Source organism: Megascapheus bottae, chromosome 15, assembly GCF_031878675.1.
Source record: "Megascapheus bottae isolate mThoBot1 chromosome 15, mThoBot2.hap1, whole genome shotgun sequence".
In the NCBI taxonomy this organism is placed as follows: Eukaryota; Metazoa; Chordata; class Mammalia; order Rodentia; family Geomyidae; genus Megascapheus; species Megascapheus bottae.
The window spans coordinates 26,373,384-26,397,483 of NC_143523.1; the positions used below are offsets into that span (position 1 = coordinate 26,373,384).

At 39.3% G+C, this 24,100-nt stretch overlaps 1 protein-coding gene across 2 annotated transcripts in view; it reads left to right on the top strand.

Moving 5' to 3' along the window:
* The first annotated feature begins 1,032 nt into the window (after positions 1-1,032).
* LOC150054037 (cytochrome P450 2C19-like) overlaps positions 1,033-24,100 on the top strand; it is a 33,226-nt gene continuing 10,158 nt past the window's right edge. The window contains exons 1-7 of one of the 2 annotated variants that reach the window (XM_090346213.1): positions 1,033-1,229; positions 2,720-2,882; positions 3,066-3,215; positions 5,823-5,983; positions 7,622-7,798; positions 10,790-10,937; positions 23,643-23,830. In XM_090346213.1, coding sequence (XP_090202339.1) covers positions 1,062-1,229; positions 2,720-2,882; positions 3,066-3,215; positions 5,823-5,983; positions 7,622-7,798; positions 10,790-10,937; positions 23,643-23,830 — 1,155 coding nt within the window. In that variant the 5' untranslated portion in view covers positions 1,033-1,061. The remainder of the gene's footprint in view (positions 1,230-2,719; positions 2,883-3,065; positions 3,216-5,822; positions 5,984-7,621; positions 7,799-10,789; positions 10,938-23,642; positions 23,831-24,100) is intronic. The other variant, XM_090346212.1, reaches the window with a different exon arrangement.

Consider the following 24,100-nt stretch of genomic DNA (forward strand, 5'->3'; position numbering starts at 1 on the left):
GTTGCTTTTATATAAATATTAATTTTCTAGCCACTGTGTTATTTCAATAATATTTGAACCTTTCAGTTTTGCATTCTGTGGTAGATTTGTAATTTAGTGTAAACATTGTTGTGATCCATTCTTGATTATCTGTGCATATTTAAGTAATGCTTGTTCTAAATACTGCCCTTCGTTACTGTATTTTTTTATTGGAATCAATTAGTTATACAATAGGACATTCATGCAAACATCATATACGTTTCATTTCCTTTAAATGAGAGACCAAAATCAGCATAACGACTTGTGTGGTTTTGGAGGTAAAGTAGAGAATACATCAGTCCTCACACCTCACCACGGAATCACACGGCAGGGCTTTCCATATGTATATGGAGTTCCAAAAATGTATGACTAATGGCACGTATATTCCATCTAGGTAGAAATAAAAATAGGCGACTCTACTAACTGTTTGAAGAGTCCAAGTACTTAGAACAGATCTCAAAATATTATATACAACAAACAACATGTTTAAATATTCATTTCAAAGAACATTCAGAATATCCACACATTCATAACTTTCCAATTGCTCACTAATCTGAGAATTACTCTTCAGCTGACTTTTGTAACACCTTTATAAAATGCCTTTATAATAATAATTTGATTTTAACATCATCAATGTTAGTAAATTCTTTAATAAAAATAATAATAATTTGAAAAATGCATGAAAAGAAAATCATTTCTGGAGCAATGCTCTTTTGCAGGAAGTTATTGACTTTAGCAGGTCTCACTCATGGCTGTACATTGACAGCTATGGACATTTGTATTTTAGGGAGCAATATTTGATCACTAGCAAGTACAACTAAACCATAATCTCCCGTGTGACCTCTTGAAAGAGGGACATGTGTACAGGTCATTCCACCTTTATCTCTATCATCAGGACAAAGTCTAATCAGAAGAGATAAGAAAGTGTGTCCACCTAATTCATCACTAATGCATTAAAGAGTTGGCCACTAGATTCTCAGGAAGCATTATAAAAGGTCTGCACTACAAGCTCACAGGACTCTCAGCAAGGAGAGAAGACCTCCATGGATCCAGTAGTTGTCCTGGTGCTGGGTCTCTCCTGTCTGCTTCTCTTTTCCATATGGAGACAGAACTCTGGGAGAAGGAAGCTCCCTCCTGGCCCCACCCCTTTCCCAATCATAGGAAATATCCTGCAGATTGATATTGGAAACATCACTAAATCCATAAGCAATGTAAGTACTCTTCATGATCCCCTGTGGTCTCTAACAAGAGAGAAATTAAGCCATATTTTAAACCTACTGATGAGAGTGCAATAAAATGATTGATTCTTATAAGTTAAAACTCTTGTATAAAGGTTTATATGTGTGTGACATTTCCAAATTGTGTTTTAATTATGAAATGAAGTAATGTATTAGAAGAGTTTGTTATTGTCCATTGTAGTCTCAGTCACAAAATTGCAAATGTTGTGGATTGTTCTCCCCATCTCACTTCAAAAGAAATGTTTTTTTAACATGTGATTTTACCTGACATTTTATTTTATTTTATTCCCTCTTTTTTCATATATTTTTATTGTAATTAATAGAAGGGTTACATGATATTTGCCAGATAGATGGTGCATTAATTCCCATACATTGATACCCTTTCAGAAATGTTTTTTAAAATGAAAAATCTTGTTAAGTAATGCATTGAGATTAATAGCTCAATTAATGATTCATATAGCATACCAGACATAGATTTTAGTTCAGAAGCTTTCTGAAAGTGAACTTCTCTGAGAACTTATGGAGGATTGTGAAGATGAGAAATCCCTTTGAGGAATATTGATGGTGTCAGAATCTCCTTGGATTTTTGCACAAAAAGTTTTTTCTGGAGCTAGGAATGCTGCCGGGTGAGAAATGGTTTAGGAAGATGTTTCATGTACTGGGGCAGCCTCTGTAACCCCACCCACTGTTTTTAATGCAAGTAGATCCCAACTGCACTTGGCTGTAGGAGCACCTATGCCGAATTAAAAATGCCAGTTCTCTTATTTGCCCCAGGAAGTGAGATTCTCAATAGTAAGAGCTTCTCAGGGTTTCCTTAGACGTTAATCTGCCTATTCTTTTTTATGTGTGTGATGGTGTGATGGAGAATCAAACATTTTTGAAGCATGGAATGTCCAATAAGCATATGCTCAACTATGAGTATTCTCTTTTAATATTCTTGGGGCTGGAGAAATAGATTTAGAATCGAAGGACCTCTATTTCTTTCTTTATGAAACATGATGTGCCTGCTGTGTAGATGATTTGAGGATGAATGATAATAGTGTATCAACTGCCTGATCCATTGCATAGCACACTGTAGGCCATCTCTAAGTGACATCTGTAGCAAATGTTCTGTGTCATTTATAGATCTTGGAAGTTTTTGAAGAAGTTGTGTTGGCAAGAAAGAGAAGCATAAACATACAGTGATGGGGGGCTGGGAGTTTGGCCTAGTTGTAGAGTGCTTGACTAGCATGCGTGAAAAACTGGGCTCAATACCTCAGTTCCACAAACATAGAAAAAGCCAGAAATGTTGGTATGAATCAAGGGTAGCCTCTATCCTTGAGGACAGTGCTCAGGCCCTGAGCCCAAGCCCAGGACTGGCAAAAAATAAAAAGTACAGAGATGGCATCACTTTTGATGAGGCTCCCTCTGAGGAAGAAATGGTGACTTCAATTGCCTGTTTTATTTTTCCTTCTCATTTCCAGTTATCCAAAGTCTATGGCCCTGTGTTCACTCTGTATTTGGGCAAGAAGCCTAGTGTGGTGTTGTATGGATATGAAGCCGTGAAGGAAGCCCTGATTGATAATGGGGAGGAATTCTCTGGAAGAGCCAGGTTCCCACTAACTGAAAAAGTGAATAGAGGCTTTGGTAAGTATATGCATGCATATGTGGTGTGTATATTTGTGTTCTGGGCAGAGGATGTGTTGATAAGGAAGATGGAAAAACCATCTGAACTTTAGTCAGAGTGTTGCAATCCCTGTGGCTCTTCTCTGTTGCTTTCCTCTTCCTTGCGTTTGGTCTCTATCCATATTTCTGCTTCCCTTCCTCTAGGAATTGTGTTTAGCAATGGGAACAGATGGAAAGAGATGAGGCGCTTCTCTCTCATGACCTTGCGGAACTTTGGCATGGGTAAGAAGAGCATTGAAGAGCGTGTGCAAGAGGAAGCCCGCTGCCTGGTGGAAGAGTTGAGGAAAACCAATGGTTGGTGCTTCTTTACATCTCTATTTTACACAAGGATATAAACAGCTCCATCAATTGCCTTCTGTATGAGATACGGGTTCTTTTTGTTTCCACATCAGAAATCATGAATGGGATGTTTCTTTTCTTTCCTGATGCTGATAATGAATGAGGGCTGACGTCTGGGCTTTTAACCTTTGCACAGCTCATGGCTGGTGCTCTACCATTTTAGCTACAGCTTCAGCTTTTCTTCTGGTGAATTATAGGCATCATTGATTGGCACTAATTTGGGTGCACAGGCTTGTTCACAACAAAAATTCACAGATTTTAGTCTTCTGAGTAGCTGGGACTATAGTCACAAAGCACATCAGTGCTTGGCTAAATACATGTTTCATTTTCTTCTCTGAAGTCTTAAGGAATCATACAGCCATTTTAGTGATTACAGGAGAGCGAGCCATCTATTTGAACAGGTGGTAATGACCTATTGTCACTCAGACACCCACACACACAGATGCAACTACATGGTTGCTCATTTTCTTTTTAATTTAATTAAAGTTAATTTTAATGTATAGGGCGGTTACGGTTATATTCGCCAGAGAGAAGGTAAACTGCTTCTCACATATTGATACACCTTCTCATGATTTTGTCTGCATTTCCCTCTCCCAGTCTCCTCCCCTCATCTTTTTTCCTCTCCTATTTCAAATAAAAAAATAAACATATATAGAATATACCAGGTAAGAAAGCCAAATACTGTTACAATATGAGATTAACCAAAGGGCAACACTAGCGATGAGAAATGCATAGTATATTAAGAGCAACAGTCACTCATAATTAAGCTCTTGTTTCCATGTCCTGGAAGTCCATTAGTTGGCATCATTGTATATGGCCTTATGTACCTACGGTTTGATGGTTGCTCATTTTCATTGGCATTTCAGGGATTCCTCAGTAACCATGCTGGTAATTTTGGACTGTCATGTTGTTCAGCAACATATGATTTTATTTCATTTACTGCCTCTCAATGTAATTCACATCAATACTTATTTCTCTGCAAGGATCATACAGTTGCAACAGATCAACATTAGTTATTTCTTCTTATCCTGTACTTTTAAGTTTTGTTTCACATATTTTGAATAACTGTTCTATGTTATGAATCTGTAAAATACACAATTATTTTATCAGTGAGGTGATTAGATTTCAACAACTGAAATTCTTTCTTCAGTCTTCTCTTATTATATCGTGGTTCAGTTGTCAGTTTTGCCTATCACGTTTCTGCATGTTTATTGGGTTTTATGTTAAAAATCTCAGTAAAGGGGCTGGGAATTTGGCCTAGTGGTTAAAGTGCTTGCCTAGCATACACGAAGACCCGGGTTCGATTCCTCAGTACCACATATATAGAAAAAAGCCGGAAGTGGTGCTGAGGCTCAAGCGGTAGAGCTCTAGCCTTGAGAAAGTCCAAGGACAGTGCTCAGCCCTGAGCTCAAGCCCAGGACTGGCAAAAAAAAAAAAATCTCAGTAAAGACTCCTATCATCCGCGGTACTCACATATTAACTGCTAGTCACAATGGATGTGATTGTCTGCTTGGATTCTAAATGAGCCTGCATTTAAAATTCATTTTTCAAAAAAAAGTAAAGTATTGAAAATCAAACATAACCTGTGATTGACACATGTGTAGTCATAGAAAATCTCCACAACTTCCTAAGTAACTATCCCCTTCATAGTTAAAATAAAGCTCTTTTTGACAGCTTAGTCAAATTTAAGTCACTAAGTAACCTACCTACATGTAACCAACTCAGTGACCATTCTATAATGCAATCGACTCAAACCAGGTCTCACAATGCCTTTAATTCATGATATTTCAGAGCCTATGAAGTAGACTCAGTGGCAATTTATATATTCATTATTTTGTCATAACACTTTTACTGTCCAGAGAATGGACAAAATATCCATTTTCAAGATTTATCTGTTAAATGATGGACAGACCACAGAGATAGACACATTTGAAAATTATAGCATATTATTATTCATCCCCAAAGTTCATCCTTGACCAAAAATTAAATTTGGTGATTGATCAGGCTTGCTGTCTATTTCATGAGGATAAATTCACTTTTAAATACAGAATAAAAAAAGATCTCATTTATGAATTTTACACTTCCTTTGCCTTACCTGACATTTTCATTTAATAAAGGGGTTATTATTTTTCCCACAAATAACATGAATGCATTCTGCCTTTTGCTTTGATTCCTTCTAGTATTTGAACAGTAGTAAATCACTCTTTGTTTTCTCTGCATTGATGATTCAAAAAAGGTACATTTACATGACGATCTCTTCCTCTCTCTCTCTCTCAGTGCTGGTTAGTATCAAATCTGCAAACAGGTATATTATCACTCAGAATGCTTGACTATTAGGAATACTTTTCTCAATTAGCATAGAGCTGGGATTGCACGACTAATGCTATGCCTATATGTAAAGTCAATTAGTTTGTTCTATCCCAGTCATGCTTCAGGGAAATTGATGGGCCCGTTTAATTGCAAGTGGATGTTTGGCTGTTAGAGGAATTAATAAGTACAGCAATAGAGATGACAAAGACTAAGTATTTCACATGAATATCTCATTTGTTTCTAACTCTTCAGGTTCCCCCTGTGACCCTACATTCATCCTGGGCTCAGCTCCCTGCAATGTGATCTGCTCCATTGTTTTCAAGAATCGTTTTGATTATAAAGACCAGAACTTCCTTAACTTGTTGCAGAAATTGGATGAAAATGTCAAGATTCTCAGCTCACCATGGATGAAGGTGAGGCCAAGATATTTTCTTCCGAAGAAAACACTTGTTTTTTTTCCTCAACCAACTAAACTTAAAGAGCTCATAGTAAGGTCAACACTCGGCAATGACAGTGCTACCTAAAGAGCCATAGAGTGCTATTCAGGAAGTTCCTGCCTATGCCACAGTGTTCTAGTGTTTTTCTTATTCTAGTTTTGTAGTAGCTTCAAACTTTGCCATTTTATGTTAAGACTCTTTATCAATGTTGAGTTGATATTACTATAGGGCAAGAGAGAGGGATGTAATTTATTTTATGCTGTTCCAAAATGGAACAATGATGCTTGTTGGAATTGCTCTGGGAAGCAGGGAAGGGAGGCTGAGGGAGAGCAGCAAGGGAGCTGAATATATCTGGATATATTGTATGCCCAGGCGCTGTTGATTCCTGCCTAAAATGCTAGTTACTCAGGAGACTGAGACCTGGAAGATGAGGATTGGAGCCAGCCAGAGCAGAGACTCTGCCAGACTTCATTTACCCAATATCCATCAAAAAACCAGGGCAGGAAATGTAGCTCATGCAGCAGATCACCAGCCATGAGCAAGAAAGCTAAGCAAGAGCCTGAGCCCCTGAGGAAAATCCCTGGTAATGCCACCAAAAGAAATATACATTTCATTTACATAGTGGCATGTCAAAAAGAAAGCTTATGACAACTAAATGATGGTAAGAAAAAGGACAAAAAGGTTATAAGCTTCTGAGAAGGATATCTAAGCCTATAGTTTACTCCTAATTTAAAAAGCATAAATATAGGATGAAATCCACCTAATGAACTCAAGCTATTAATTTGCTATTTCTCATTAAATCCCAAAGGCATATTGCTATAAATTCCTCTGTTCCATTCCACAAAGATGCCTAGTGGATCAGAGGATTTCCAGGTCTTTAGTGAAAGCTTATATTTCCCACTGGTTTATTTTCCAATCTGATATCTCCTGTTCATGCCATTACTGGGCAAAAGAATTTTCCTTGCAGAGGAAGCCTGTTTGTTACAATGGGAGTTACTAGGAATCACTGAGCAGAGTCAGAGCCTTTGCTGATTCTGCTGTAACCTAGAGGACAATGCAGCCTGGGAAGAAATGACAAAATTGAGCTACAAAACATGCTCACAATGTTTTCCTTTGTATGGATTTGGCCACCCTAAACTCTCCACAAAATAATAATCATAATAATTCAATTACATGCTCTAGAATGAGATTGAGGTTTTGGGCCTCCTCGAATCCCTCTCACTTTATAAGTTCCATCAAAATTTCCCTTCAATATGGGACTGTAACCCTAGCTACTCAGGAGCCTAAGATCTGAGGAATGTGTTTCTGAGCAATCCAAGAAGGAAAGTTCGTGAGACACTTATTCCTAAATAAACTACTCAGAAAAAGGCAGAAGTGACCCTGTGTCTCAAGTGATACAGTACAATCCTTGAGATAGCCTTAGGCCAAAGCCCAGGTCTTGAGTTCAAGTCCCAGGACTGGCCAAAGAAAAAATTTCCTTTAGGATGAAGCCATATAACATTTCTACTTACAGCCATGTTTTCTATCACATATTATATATATATATATGCTATATTTATGTACATATGTATATACAAACATTTTTATTTAATAAATTATTGTTTTTACTTTTAGATCTACAACCTATTCCCTGATGTCATTCATTATCTACCAGGGAGTCATAAAAGAATTTTGAAAAATTTTGCTTTCATTCACAATTATATTTTGGGGCAAATAAAAGACCATGAACAATCACTGGATATTAACAATCCAAGAGACCTCATTGACTGCTTCCTGATTAAAAGGAAACAGGTAAAATGTTAAAAATCTGCACAATTATCTGAATCCTTGAGCATTCATTGAACAATGAGTAGCTGGTGTTATGAGAATGTTTAAACAATCAGACCAGTAATGTCTGAAAAAATAAGTTATCGCTCCTGTAATGGGGTCTGCAGTAAACATCTCAGAAAACTTAAAATTAATTAGAATATTTCCTCTTTTCTTTATATAAAATTCAAAACTTGGCATGGTGGCTCACATCTGCAATCCTAGCTATTAAGGAGCCTGAGATCTGAGGATCTCATTCAAAACTAGCCAAGAGACTCTTATTCCCAATCAACCACTAGAAAATCGGAAGTGGCGTTGTGCCTCAAAGGTAGGGCAATAGCCTTATGCTGAAATCCTCAGGGACAGTGCCCAGTCCCAGAGTCCAAGTTTCAGGATAAATAGGAAAACAGAATCTAAATAATGAGATGGTCAATGCACTAGAAACAACAGAAATAGAAACACTTGTCATTTCCCTGGTGTATTAAGATACATCTCTATACACGTATTCTATTTTTATACTTTTTGTCTATTTATTTATTTATTCATTTTTTTTTCAGTCCTGTGGCTTGAGCTCAGGGACTGAACTCTGTCCTTGGGCTTTCTCAAGCCTAGTACTCTACCTCTAAAGCCACAGTACTACTTCCAGTTTTTTTACTGTGTATGAGGAATGGAATCTAGGCCTTCATGCATGCTAGGCAAGCACGCTACAACTAGACCAAACTCCGGGCCCTTCACATGTTTATGAGCAAATTAATTTGTTAATGGTGCACATAATATATTTTAGTCAGCTTCACCACTCTTAGTATGTTTACCATCTGCTCTTTTCTCTTGGTATGTAGAGTTTCATTATGATCTTTCACATAACCATATAATGAATGTATTATATATATAGCATAGGTGTACAATAATTTCATAGACAAGGAATGGATGGTAAATATATATATATATACACACATAAATATGATGTGCTGAACTCAACTAAATAATGTTGATTCCTTGTTTGTTCCCATGGGCAATATTACAAAATATTTATGACAATGCAGTGTGAAATTACAAAAAATTCTGATTATACATTCAACCCTCTCCTTCCTTCAATTGCACGTGCTTAGGTTGATTTTTCACAATTTACATCTTTAATACATTGGATATTCATAACATTCATCCATGATTTTTACTTCCCGTATTTCCTCTAAAAATGTACATAAACTAAACAGAGGATGAATACAAAATAGAGTATCATTACCATTCATATTTATCTATGGGGTTCTATTTAACAAGGATATGTATTTATTGATATGGTATTGATTTGTTGTTCAATGTCTTTAGTTTCTACTTGCAAGCTGACTCCCCTTAGCATTTCTTGTATGGTATTGCTATTCATGAGAGATTCTTTTCCCATTTTACCCCAGGAGTATTAATTTTCCCTGCATGATGGTAGGATATGAGACAAAATTAGTATTTTAATCCATGACAGGGAATCCTTTCCACTGCTTAGATTTTCATTCATTTTTTCCCAGCGCTTATACAGTCTATATTATATTAGATCATGTTTCCCGCAACTAGTAAATCTCCAAATTCATTTAGAAAGGTGGAAGTTTTCATATTGGTGTTTGAGCACGCTAGAGTACTTTTACCTTAACATTGCAGAGTAATGTAACTTGATGATCATAGAAAAGTATGTAAAGTCGATGCTACCATAGCATAGTTTGATAAACTTAGAAAATATGTGACATTGATAGTGTTAAAGGAGATGGCTCTTTTCCTAGAAAGTACAAGTTTTGTTTATTTTAATTACTTTAGTACATAATATGAGAACAACCACAAGTCATCTGGAGATTATGAAAGCGTGATGGATTTAATGCTGTCCAGGGACAAGTTAGAAAACGATGTATTTAATGATTTCCTCATTCAACATTTAAAACTGCAACTTTGGTGACAGCTTAATGTTGCACCATCTTCTCAGTCCTTGGTCACTCCATTATCCATTCTCTCCTTTATGTCAATGACAAGCTAATGTGACCATTTTTTTTCACCCCTTGGGACTTGGACTCGAGGCCTGAGCAATGTTTTTGGGCTTTCTCAAGTCTAGGGCTCTACACTTGTGCCACAGAACCCCTTCCATCTATGGAGGTATCGAACCCAAGCCTTCATGCATGCTAGGCAAGCACTCTACCACCAGGCCAACAACCTGGTCCAGTGTGGGCATGCTTGTTCTCATGGTTTAGAGTCTCTTCAGCTAATGCACTCCTATTCATTGTTTCCCAAGTTCTCTTCACTCGGCCACTTGGATCTTAAGTCATGCCTACTGCCTGGCAAGCCTAGGTTTTGTGCCTTTTGGTATATTTAGCATTTTAAAAACTTGACACAATAACTTAAATTGCAATGAGTTCATACTTGGAATCCTAGCTACTGTAGAGGCTGAGATCTGAGGTTTAATGTCTGAAGCCAGCCTGGGCACAAAAGTCTCTGGGACTCTTATGACTGGTTAACGAGCAAAAAGGGGGAAATGGAGTCCTGGTTCAAGTGCTATCCCACTAGCCTTGAGCAAAAAGCTCAAGGACAACACCCAAGACCTGAGGTGAGTCCCTGGGACAAAAACTTTATCAACAAAAATGTTTACTTTTTTTACTTTTACTTTTACTTTTTACTTTAGACTTGTAATATCTAGGTGTCTAATTTTCGTACTTCTAAAAATCCATTTCCTTCCTCTTTAAAAATCAGAGAAAATGTAGGTATTAGTGGCTTAAGTGAGAGGTGAGTTTCATGATCTGAAATCCAGAGTCACTGCACCATATTGGTTAGAGTAGGGATCACACAATACCCCCTGGATCTTTAGGTGGAAATAGTGTCACTCCTGTTGTGTCATTGTTCATATCTCTTAGTCCTTTGCTCTCTAGGTTCCTATGAGATACTATAGATGCACTGTAATCACAGGTGCTGGTGAATAATATATCATATAATTGTATCCAATCTTAGGAGCAGGAAAATCACAAGGAGCCACTGGAATATACGAGTGAAAATTTGACATTTCTTACAAATGACTTATTTGGTGCTGGGACAGAAACAACAAGCACAACCCTGAGATACTCCCTGCTGCTCCTGATGAAGCATCCCCATGTCACAGGTAGGTGAATTTCAAGTAAACATGGGTAAGGTGCATGTCATTAGGTATGTCTGACAAAACAACATCCCATGTCAGCTGAAATCAGAGAGAAGAGAGGAAAACAAGGCAGTAGGGAAAGCAGTAAGACTCTGGCCTGGTGTCTGGAATTTATGGTAGGTAACTACTGGAAAACAATTCCAGCATAAATATCTGTTTTTCTTTTCTTTTTTCTTTCTTTCCTTTTCATTCTCTTTTATTTTTATTTTATAATAGTTAAGTCATTCTATATACTTTTGCTCATTCTCCCAATTCTACTGCTGCCCCAGGCCAAAGAGAACATTTTTCACTAATGCAACAGTAGAAGTCATAGAAATTAATGAGAGTGACTGAGATAAATTCCATTCTGGGACATTTTCTAAAAACATTTTCTAAAAAAGAGAATAATTATAAGGGTATTATTGAGGCAAAAGTATACCTGAAGATACGAATTCAGTGGTATTAATCCATAAAAGTTATGTTTGATAAAGTTAAAATTTCACAAGGTCATCTATATAATTTTTATCTTTACAATGTTATTTTAATTTGAAGACATTCTTTTTTTTAATAATTTTTATTGTGATTAATAGAAGGGTTATATTGTATTCACCAGATAGAAGGTACATAACTTCACAAACATTGATACCCTTTCTCATGATATGGTCCCCATTTCCCTCCCACCCTCCATTCGCTTATCTTGATTTCCCCCCTTCCCTATCCAATTTCAAATAGTCAATTAAGCACATATAAAAATATATCAGATAACAAGGTGAAATATCCTAACAATATGAGATAACCAAAGGATAGCAAAAGAGATGAGAGATAACATAGTACATTAAGGACAACAGTCACTCATTATATGGCTTTTGTTTCCTTATCATGGAAGTCCTTACATTTAGTGTCATACTATTTGGCCTAATGTCTCTAGATTTTGTTCTATTGTAAATCTCTGCTAGGAGAGCCCAAGGTTTTTACTGATTATGACAAATGAGGGAGACTTTTGGGCCTATGTTCCTTTGAGTCTGGCTTACTTCACTTAATAGGATTTTTTCTAAGTCTTTTCATTTCCTTACAAATGGGGCGATATCATTCTTTCTGACAGCAGCATAGAATTCCATTGTGTACAAATACCACAACTTGTTGATCCACTCATCAACTGAGGGACATCTGGGTTGGTTCCATATCTTTGCTATGGTAAATAGTGCTGCAATGAACATCATTGTGCTAGTGGATTTACTATGTCCTTGGACGGTTGGGTAAATGCCAAGTGGTGGAATTTCTGTGTCATAGGGGAGTTCTATGTTTGGTCTTTTGAGGAACTGCCATACTGCTTTCCATAGTGGTTGAATGAGTTTGCACTCCCACCAACAGTGTAGTAGTGATCCCTCCTGGCCACATTCCCTCCAGCATCTATTATTATTCGTTTTCCTGATCCTGGCCATTCTAACTGGAGTGAGGTGGAATCTTGGAGTTGTTTTGATTTGCATTTCTTTTATGACCAGAGATGTTGAGCATTTCTTCATGTGTCTATAGGCCATTTTTGTTTCTTCTTCAGAGAAGACTCTCTTTAAGTCTTTGGCCCATCTTTTAATGGGATGGTTGTTTCTTTGGAGATTAGTTTTGGAGTGATTCAATTTTTTTGAGGTGTTGATATATTTTAGATATGAGACCTTTGTCCATTGTGTGGTTGGTGAAGATCTTCCCCCACTCTGTAGGCTTTTTAGTTAATTTGCTAGCTATGTCCTTTGCCATACAGAAGCTCTGAAGTTTAATGCAGTCCCACTTATCCACCTAAAGACTTATTCTTGAGGGAAGACTGTGCTAGAACTAAGGAAATAATGATGAAATAACTGGAAATGGGAATAAGCACTCTAAGGACAAAAAAGAGAATAATAAACAAATACCAAAACTCTGACACTCAGAGTAGATACAGTGGTGATGAAATAACTGATGCAGACACTTGATGTTTTCACCTAAATGCAGCAAGAAAAGTTCTGAGGGAAGAAAACCCCAGCCATGTCTCTAAAATTCCCATAAAATTTCCTATTTAGAAATAACAAGTGTCGGGATAAATAGCATGGCTTAGTGGTAGAGTGCTTGCCTCGCATGCAGTATGCCTTGGGAGGGATTTCTCAGTACCACATATATAGAAAAAAAGCTGAAAGTGGTTCTGTGGCTCAAGTGGTAGAGCACTAGCCTTGAGAAAGCCCAAGGACTATGGCTAGGCCCTAAGTTCAAGGCTCAGAAATGGTAAGGAAAAAAAAGAAATAATTAGCAAATGTCAAAAAAGATAGGAAAATGTTCTTCAAATAGACTCTCCATGCTCAAATTCTTACCACATTTCCATTCACCAGGCTAAAAGAAATGCTCACTCTCCAGAGAATCTAGGAAACTGGGATAGTCCTTACTGAACAATTTTGGGAAAAACCCTGAAGTGTGAAGATGAAGGGTCCAGCAAAGACCTCATGTTGTTTATTATGTAGAAACAATTTTGCCAGTCCTGGGTCTTGAACTTAGACCTTGGAACTGTCCTTAAGCTCTCTCAACAGTAGTACTGTACCACTTGAACCACAATTTCACTTTTTGATTTTTCTGACTACGTGGTACAAAGGAACAGAACCCAGGCCTTTGTGCATTCTAAGCAAGTACTCTACTACTAGGCCAAACCTCATAGTTTATGGTAAAATATGTGCCAAATCTCTTATAATATTTTGTGTTATATATGGTGCAAAAATATATCTGAATTAGAACAAAATGAATACATTTTACTAGCATTATAAATATGATATTGTTGTCTTAGATACATTTATACTGAGGCCTAGTTGATGAATTACCATTCATATTTGTGGAGATTAGGGAATTCTGGAAACATAAGTGAAGATAACTGTGTCATCAAAAATATGCATTTACTGCAAATAACTTATTCCCCTTATTTTGTGATGTTTTATTATAACACAATAGTATAATTATGGGGTATCTATGATAATATACTTCTTATACATTATATAAAGTCATTTTACTTCAATATATAAAGTATGTTACATGTGAATGAATAGATTTTCAGCTTTTGGAGTTGTTTTATTAAAGAATTTCTCATTGAATTTTACATCATATTTCAAGTGTTTAACAAACAAGTATTCAAGAAGGGAATCTCTATATGTAATCTCGGACACATAGATATTACAGCATAATTAAAATGAAGCTGTGGGTTTGTATTAATCTATATAATAAACCCTATATAGAGAGAGTATATATGCCATCATAGATTTTTCTGTCTATGAAGTTATATTTATATCTCCAAGACCATGTCCATAATCTTGGGTACCCGAAAAGTGAGTAGTTGTTCTTGTACTGATTGGATATAATATGCACATATCAAGGAGACCATGCCCCTCTTGTTCCTTTGGTCTTCATCTATCCCATTCAACATGATTTGCTCTAGTTTCATCCACTTCCCAGCAAATATCATATTTGGTTTTAATCATTTTTTTATATTTTTATTGTAATTAATATAAGGATTACATGATATTTGCCATATAGAAGGTACATTAATTCACATACATTGATACCCTTTCACATGTCTTGGTACCCTTTACCCTCCCCCCCACACCCTCATCTTGGTTTTCCCCCCTTCCCTATCAAATTTCAAATAACCAAATACAAATAAATTCAATATATCAGATAACAAAGTGAGGTACTGTAACAATATGAGATAACCAAGGGACAGCAAAGGAGATGAGAGATAACATAGTACCTTAAGAACAACAATCATTTGTTATATGGCTTTTGTTTCAATATCCTAGAGGTCCTTTCAATTAGCTTCATACTATATGGCCTTATGTATCAAGGTTTTGCTCTATTGCAGATCTCTGCTAGTAGAGCCCAAGGTTTCTACTGATTATGACAAATGAGGGAAACCATTGAGCCTAAGTTCCTTTGAGTCTGGCTTACTTCACTTAATATGATTTTTTCTAAGTCTTTCCGTTTCCTAACAAATTGGGCGATGTCATTCTTTCTGACAGCAGCATAGAATTCCATTGTGTACAAATACCAAAACTTGTTGATCCACTCATCAACTGAGGGACATCTAGGTTGGTTCCATATCTTTGCTATGGTGAACAGTGCTGCAGTGAACATTGTTGTGCTAGTGGATTTAGTATGCCCTAGTTTCTGGATGGTTGGGTAAATGCCAAGTAGTGAAATTGCTGGGTCATAGGGGAGTTCTATGTTTAGCCTTCTGAGGCACTGCCAAACTGCTTTCCATAGTGGTTGAATGAGTTTGCACTCCCACCAACAGTGTAGTAGTGATCCCTCCTGGCCACATCCCCTCCAGCATCTGTTATTATTCGTTTTCCTGATCCTGGCCATTCTAACTGGAGTGAGGTGGAATCTTAGAGTTGTTTTGATTTGCATTTCTTTTATGACCAGAGATGCTGAGCATTTCTTCATGTGTCTATAGGCCATTTTTGTTTCTTCTTCAGAGAAGACTCTCTTTAAGTCTTTGGCCCATTTTTTAATGGGATGGTTGTTACTTTGGAGGTTAGTTTGGGAGTGATTCAATTTTTTGAGTTGTTGATATATTTTAGATATGAGGCCTTTGTCTGTTGTTTGGTTGGTGAAGATCTTCTCCCACTCTGTAGGCTTCCTAATTAATTTACTAGCTATGTCCTTTGCCATACAAAAGCTCTGCAGTTTAATGCAGTCCCACTTACCCAGCCTTTCTCTGATTTGTTGTGATTCTTGGTCCTTCTTAAGAAAGTTTCGACCTCTGCCAAGGAGGCCTAGTGTATCTCCTATTCCTTCTTGTAAAGTTTTCAGTCTGTCAGCTTTTACCTCGAGGTCTTTGATCCATTTGGAGTTAAATCTAGTGCAGGGTGACAACGAAGGATCCAACTTTACTTTTCTGCAGGTGCTTAACCAGTTCTGCCAGCACAACTTGTTGAAGAGGCTGTCTTTCTTCCATTCTATTTTTTTGGCTCCCTTGTCAAAGATTAGGTGGCCATAGGTCTGTGGTTTAATATCTGGATCCTCAGTTCTATTCCATTGGTCTTCAGGCCTGTTCTTGTGCCAGTACCAAGCTGTTTTGATAATTATTGCCCTGTAATAGAGTCTAAAGTTTGGAATTGAAATTCCTCCAGCGCTGTTCTTTCTGCTAAGAAGTGTTTTTGCTATACGGGGTCTTTTATTATTCCATATGAAATTTTGAATTGCCTCTTCTATTTTTTTAAAGAATGCCATTGGGATATTGATGGGTATTGCGTTGAATTTGTAGATACCCCTTGGCAAGATTGTCATTTTCACGATGTTGATTCTTCCAATCCAGGAGCATGGGAGGTTTTTCCATTTCCTTAGTTCTGCTTTAATTTCCTTTTTCAGGGTTTTAAAGTTTTCATCAAAAAGGTCCTTTACATTCTTAGTTAAGCTAACTCCTAGGTACTTTATTTTCTTTGAGGCTATTGCAAAAGGAGTTGCTTTCCTGATTATTGCCTCGTTCCTCTCACTGTTGGCGTAAAGGAAGGCAGTTGATTTTTGAGGGTTGATTTTATATCCTGCTACCCTTCCAAAGTTTTGAATCAGCTCAAGGAGCTTGGGAGTACAGTCTATAGGATTCTTTAAATACAGAATCATGTAATCTACAAAGAGGGATAGTTTTACTTTCTCTTTCCCTACTTGGATCCCCTTTATGCTTGCTTCTTGCCTTATTGCACTGGCTAGGAATTCTAATCCTATGGTAAAGAGGAGCGGAGAGAGTGTGCATCCTTGTCTTGTTCCTGATTTTAGAGGGAATGGCTTTAGATTTTCACCATTAAGTGTAATACTAGCAGTGGGTTTGTCATACACAGCCTTTATTATATTGAGGAATGTTCCATGGATTCCTAGTTTCTCCAGAGCTTTTAACATAAAGGGGTGTTGGATCTTGTCAAATGCCCTTTCTGCATCTATTGATAAAATCATGTGAGTTTTGTCCTTGCTCCTGTTGATGTGTTGAATTATATTAATTGATTTGTGTATGTTGAACCAGCTTTGCCTCCCTGTGATGAATCCAGTTTGAACATAGTGTATAATTTTTTGATGAGTTGTTTAGACGGTTGGCCGGTATTTTGTTGAGAAGTTTTGCATCGATGTTCATCAAAGAAATAGGTCTATAGTTCTCTTTCTTTGATGAATCTCTGTCTGGTTTGGGGATCAGGGTTATACTGGCTTCATAGAATGAGTTTGGTAAGGAACCTTCATTTTCAATTTCTTTGAAGAGCTTGCGGAGTATTGGTGTGAGCTCTGCTTATAGAATTCAGCTGTGAATCCATCTGGCCCTGGACTTTTCTTGGGTGGAAGTTCTCTAAATGCCATTTCTATTTCAGAGCTTGAAATAGGCCTGTTGAGTTGGGTTAGTTCTTCTTGGTTCAGTGTGGGTATGTTAATATTGGCTAGGAGTTCATCCTCAAATTCATTCTCAAATTTGTTGGCATAAAGGTTTGAGAAGTATTCCCTCATGATATTCTGGATCTTGGTAATTTCTGTCGTGATATTACCATTTTCATCTGCGATTTTGTTTATTTCGATATGCTCCCTTCTTTTTTTGGTAAGATTTGCTAAGGGTTTGTCAATTTTGTTAATGCTTTCAAAGAACCAACTCCTTGTTTTGTTGATTCTTTCTTTAGTTTTTTTGGATTTCAAATCATTTAATTCTGCTTTGATTTTAATAATTTGCTTTCTTCTACTGGGATTAGGGTTTGTTTGTTGCTCTTTTTCCAGGAGCTTAAGATGAGACATTAACTTGTTGGTTTGCGATTTTTCCAACTTGTTGTTGTAGGCACTCAGCGCTATAAATTTTCCTCTGAGTACTGCCTTTGCTGTGTCCCAAAGGAGTTGGTATATTGTGTGCTCCTTACTGTTAAGGGTCTGGGGTTTGAGAGTTTCCAGGGGCTCTCAGCAGGACCAGCAGGAGACCCCTCTGTTCCCAGGGGCGGGGCCCAGCTGAGGTCCTGGGCTCCGCGGGTGGAGCCTCGCCTTTCTGATTCTCAGAAGGGGAGCTTGGCTGCTGGTTGGCCCTTCAGATCCCTGCTGTGTTTCCACTGCTTTGTCAGAGAGTCTGTGACTGTGGGGGGCCCCGTGGTGCTGTCTTGCTCAGGATTCCCAGCTGGAGGATGCCCCGCTCAAGAATTGAGGGGGGGGGAGTTGCTGGCTCCTATTTTCCCGCACACCCTACCCGCTGTTGTAAGGCAGGGTCCCAGCGCCCTCCACTCTCCAGATCCAGTGGCCTGGGAGAGCAGCCTGGTGGGCGGGTGGGAGCTGGGACAGCTCTGCCTCCCCTGGTGGGGTGCTGAGTCTTAGGGTCTGCCTGCCTGTCAGTCTCCAGTCAGAGGGCTGGGAGTTGAGCCCATTGAGCGGGTGGGAGTTGGGACAGCTCCGCTTCCCTTGGTGGGGTGCTGGGTCTTAGCACGGCCCACCTGTCAATCTTCAGTCAATGGTCTGAGTGAGGGGGCTGTTGAGGGAAGGGACAGGATTCTAAATTCCTTGCCCCCCTGCTCCTGCCAGTCTTTCTCGGGTGGGGTGGAGGGGTCTGAGTTAAGTTCTATTGCTTGGCACCCGCTCTGCTTTCCCTATGTGTTTGGGGATGCGCTGTGCTACTCACACCTCTGCGTTCTGTCTGTAGGTGCTCCATGGTGGTTGGGAGTCTTTCACTCCCCTCGGGTCTCCCCCGCCACCTGTGTTCCGTGTCTGGGTTCCACTGCTTGCTGTTCTGGTTCTGCGTCTGGGTTCCACTGCTTCCGTGGCTTGCTGGCCCGGTCCTGTGCTGGTTTCTGCACCGGTTGGGCTCCCGGCCCGGCGCCCTCCGGCGCCCTCTGCCGCCACTTTTCGCAGCTTGGAGCTGGCGGGAGGGGTGGGGGAGGGATCCTCGTGTTCTGAATTCTTTGAGAAAGTTGGATGTAAGCTTTATCTGCATTTCTTTTCCGGTTTGAGTCCTTCTCCGTTGCTTTTTGAGTTTGTTGTGGATTTCTTAAGGTAATTGGCTCATGGGATTCCCTGGTTCTCTCTTTTTGTGAGAGAGAGCTAGGCAGTGTCCCTATTGTCTCCGTGCCATCTTCCTTCCCCCTCCCTGGTTTTAATCATTTTAAGGAATGTACATGCTATTCCTATTTTTTTCTAGTGCTTTCAACATGAGTGGATGCTGTATTTTGGCAAATGCCTTCTCAGTAACCAGAGAGATTATCATATGATTCTTACCCTTAGCTCTATTGATATGATGTATCACATTAATTGATTTGTGAATGTTAAACAGCCTTACATCTGTGGGATCAAGCCTACTTGATCATAGTGTATAATTATTAAAATTGTTTCTGGATTCTGTTGGCTAGTATTTTATTGAGGAATTTTACATCTGTGTTTATTAGAGAGATTGGTCTGTAGTTCTCTTTTTCTGTTGGGTCTTTCCTTGGTTTGAGGGTGAGTGTAATATTAGCTTCATAAAATGAGTTTGGTATGGCTCCTTCTGCATCTATTTTCTCAGAAGACTTTCAAGAGTATAGGTATTAATTCATCTTTAAAAGTCTTGCAGAATTTTGTAGTGAAACCATCAGGACCTGGTCCATTTTGGTTGTCATGTCTCTGATTGCTTCTGCTATCTCCTTGTATGAGATTGGTTTCTTCAGTTGACATCTCTCCTTGGTTCAATGTGGGTAGCTTATGTTTATTTACTTAAAAAATCATCCATTTCTATTACATTTTCCTATTTCTTTGAATATAGACCCTGGAACTAGTTATTCAAAATAGACTGAATTTCTTCAATATCAGTCATATTTGTTCCTGTAGGATCTCTAATCTTCTTTATTTGAGTGAGTCTCCTCTCCCATTTTTTTTTTATTAATCCTGCCAGGGACTGTGCATTTTGCTGACTCTTTCAAAGAACCAAGTTTTTGATTTATTACTTTTATGTATAGTATGTCTTATTTCAATCTCTGATATATCTGATTTTATTTTTTATCTTTGTCTTTCTAGTTGTTTTCAAGTCAAATTTTTCTTCCTCCTTTAGGTGCTTCAATTTCTTCTTTAGGTTGTTTATATGAGCTTCTTCTGTCTTTTTATTATGGGCTCCTAGTTTGATAAATTTGCTCGTTAAGACTGCTTTTGCCGTGTTCTGTAGGTTCCTTTTTAATGTATCTTGATTTTCATTACATTCAAGAAAGATTTGAATTTCTCTTTGATTTGTTCTATAACCCAGGAGTTATTCAGAACTGTTTTATTCAGGTTTCAACTGTTTGAATATTTTTTACCCTTTACTATGTCATTTAGAACTAGTCTGATTCCACTGTGGTCAGATAAAATGCAGGGGATTATATCAGTGTTCTTGTATCTGCTTAAGTTTTCTGTATGAACTATTATATGATTTATTTTGGAGTCTGTTCCATGTGCTGCTGAGAAAAATGGATAAAGCTTTGCCGTTGGGTGGAAGAATCTGTGTATATGTGTTAAGCCCAGTTATTCTGTGGTGTCATTTAAGTCAGAGGTGTTTTTGCTTATCTTTTGCTGAACTGATCTGTCTTTTGATGAGAGTGCCATATTGAAATTTCACACAATGACTGTGTTTCAGTCTATCTTGTCCTGTAACTCTAAGAGAGTTTGCTTGACATACTTCGGTGCTTCCATGTTGGGGGAGTTAATGTTTATAACTGTAATATTCTGGTTATGAACTGATCCCTTTACTAATATGTAGTGGCCATCTTTATCTTTATGTACTGATTTTACTGAGAAGTTAATTTTGTCAGAGATTAAGACTGATACTACTGCTTCTTTGCTCGGTGCATTGGAGTGGAAAATTCTTTTCCATTCCTTCACTAGGAGTTTGTATCTGTCACTAGCAGTGAGGTGGGTCTGTTGGAAATAGCCTACTAATGGGTCTTGTTTCTTAAGCCAATCTGCTGTCATGTGTCTTTTGATTGGATTGTTCAGCTGGTTCATATTTAGGGGAATCATGGAGAAGTGGTTCACATCCTTGGCCATTATTTATTTTTTCCTTTTGTGTTTCTCTCTCTCTCTCTCTCTCTCTCTCTCTCTCTCTCTCTCTCTCTCTCTCTCTCTCTCTCTCTCTCCTCTCTCTCTCTCTTTCTCCTCTTTCTCTCTCTCTTTTGGTTTGTGTGTAGTGATTTATAGGTGATAGCTTCTTGATGGGGATTCTTGCTGGTCTGCTCTTTGTTCCTGACTATTTAATATTGTTTTTGGAATTCTGCTTTGATCTCTTTAGTCATGTCCACAATCATCTCCTTGAAGAGTCTCGTGTCTTTTTTTTGGACTTCTCTCACCCTTTCACTTTTGTCTCCTTTCAGGATTTGTCTTGGAGTTTGATGATTTATAAATTTCGTGATTTGTCTCTGTGATTTTCGCATTGGGAGTTCAGGGCTTGCTCACTACTGTTGTAGGTTTGTGCTGTGGTCACTAGAAGGAGATGGTGTTTGCTTGATTTGCAGCTGGTGGTTCTCTCTGGGTTATCTGTATATGTGTGGTTCACAGCCCAGTTGATTCTGTTGCTGCCTTCAGGTAGGTGGGTCCAGGTGTGGATCTGTGTTTTTGGTTTTTGGTGTTTTTGGTGTCAGGAGGAGTGGACAGCTGATATCGCTTAGTGGCTCACAGTTATCTGTGTGAGCATTTGGGCTAGATAGAGCCTCTGCTGGAGCTTGTTCACCCTGTTCTCAGCAGCAGGGACTAGCTGTTGATGGGCACATCACAAGCCCGCCTATTCCAAATGGTGAATGGCACTTGCTCTTTGAGTGTGTGCATGGACCTCAGCTGCGTAGCACAACTGTGATTGACTTGTACACCTGGTGACCAGTAGAAAGCCCGCTGTATATGCTCTCTTTTGGTGTTTCTGCCCTTAGGTGGGTGTGTTCTCAGTACTCATGGGGATGTGTCCTCAATTCTTAATAGGAATGAGCTGCTATTGCTGACATGCAGCTGCTTCTCAGTGGAGACACGTAGTTGCTGTCTGTGCCCACGCTTGTGAGTTAAATATCACCGCTGTAGTGGGGTGGAGTGTCCTCCAGATCCTGGGTCTGAGAACACAGACTTTGTGGATGTGCCCACAAGTTGTGCTCCTAGGTCTCAGCTAGTACAATTGGTGCTGGTTTGCCCTCCCTGATCCCAGTGGCCAGACCCACAGTAGGGTGGAGCTGTGCAGTCCTGGTTCTCCAAATGTGAGCTAGGCCCTTGCTATTCTGCCCTGCAGTTCCCTGCTGTGTTGTGCGGTTGCTATCTCTGCACTGTCTGTGGTTCCATACTAGGGCAGAGTGCACCCCTGATTTCCCTGGGATGTACAGGGTGGGTCGGTTGTTTGCCTCCCCTGTGGTGTTAGCTGATGTCTGTGTTGTCTGTCCAGGCTGTGTGAGATTCCTGTGTCTGGATTCTGCAGCTGGCTGGAATTCAGGGGTTCCTGGCCCTGGCCCATGTGGAGGCTGTGTGGGGAGGGGTGGAGGAGGGGTCTTTGCATTTTTATTCTGTGATAACTGTGGTTATAAGCTTTATCTGTGTTTCTTTCCCAGTTGAATTCTCTTTGGCTTCTTAAATTTGTATTGTTGATTTCTAAGTATCGTTGGCTCTTGGGATTCCCTAATTCTCTCTTTTCTTGGGAGACAGCTAGGCTGCGTCCCTATTCATTCCATCTTTGTCCTGCCTGCTTTTCTATTTTTTTTTTGCCAGTCCTGGGCTTGGGCTCAGGGCCTGAGCACTGTCCTTGGACTTTCTCAAGGCTAGAGCTCTACCACTTGAGCCACAGCACCACTTCTGGCTTTTTGCTATGTATGTGGCACTGAGGAATCGAACCCAGGTCTTCGTGCATGCTAGGCAAGCCCTCTACCAGTAGGCCAAATTCCTGGCCCCTGCTTTTCTATTTTTTAAGAAGAAGATAAACTCAGCCAGGCTCCATGGCTCATGCTTGTAATCCTAGCTATTCAGGAGAATGAGAGCTGAGGATCAAGGTTCAAAGCCAGCCCAGGCACAAAATGAGTTGAGATTTTGAATACAATTAACTCAGAAAGGAGGGCTTGGCTCAGAGTAGGGCCATAGCCTTGAGCTGAAGACCTCAGGGACAGTGCCCAGGCTGAGTTCAAGCCCCATGACCCAGAAGAAAGAAGAAGAAGAAGAAGAAGAAGAAGAAGAAGAAGAAGAAGAAGAAGAAGAAGAAGAAGAAGAAGAAGGAGAAGAAGAAGAAGGAGAAGAAGAAGAAGAAGAAGAAGAAGAAGAAGAAGAAGAAGAAGAAGAAGAAAGGAGGAGGAGGAGTAAGAGTAAGAGTAAGATGATGGAGGAGGAAGAGGAGGAGGACGAGGAGGACGAGGTCAAGGACGAGCAGGGGGGAGGAGGACGAGGAGGAGGAGGAGGAGAAGGAGGAGAAGAAGAAGAAGGAGGAAGAGGAGGAGGAGGAGGAGGAGGAGGAGGAGGAGAAGGAGGAGGAGGAGGAGGAGGAGGAGGAGGAGGAGGAGGAGGAGGAGGAGGCAGCTAAACTCTATGGCACTACTAAGAAATTATAAGGCTACTTAGGAAGTGTTTACATGCTTCCATGTAAGGATTCTGTGGGATATATATGTGTATTTAAACCTGAAATCTTGTTCAGATATATTATCAAACTTTATTTAGCAATGAATTACTGTGATCAATTTGTCACTTTCCTCCTATCTCACCATTCCTTATTTGTGTCTCAACCAGCTAAAGTGAAGGAAGAGATTGACCAAGTGATTGGCAGTCACCGGAGCCCCTGCATGCAGGACAGGAGCCTCATGCCTTACACGGATGCAGTGCTGCATGAGGTCCAGAGATACATTGATCTCATACCCATGAATGTATCCCATGCAGTGACCCGTGATGTGAAGTTCAGAGGCTACTTCATTCCCAAGGTGGGCTTGTTTCTTCTCTGGGAGCCTCCGTAGCAGCCTGAGTTTCTGGGTTCACTGTGGGATTCTGCTCCTCCACACCACAGTCTCACAGTTGGCTGCCCAGGAGACTTTGTGTTATGGGAAGTTTGGGGGTTATATATCGATGCAAGAAGAGCTCTGGAATCTGAAACTGTGAATTTTCCAATTTTGTTTTTCCCTTAAATGCTTTTTCTTTTTGGGTCTTCTTTTTCTTCCTTAGTTGCTTTTTCCTAATTTTGGGGGACTCTACTT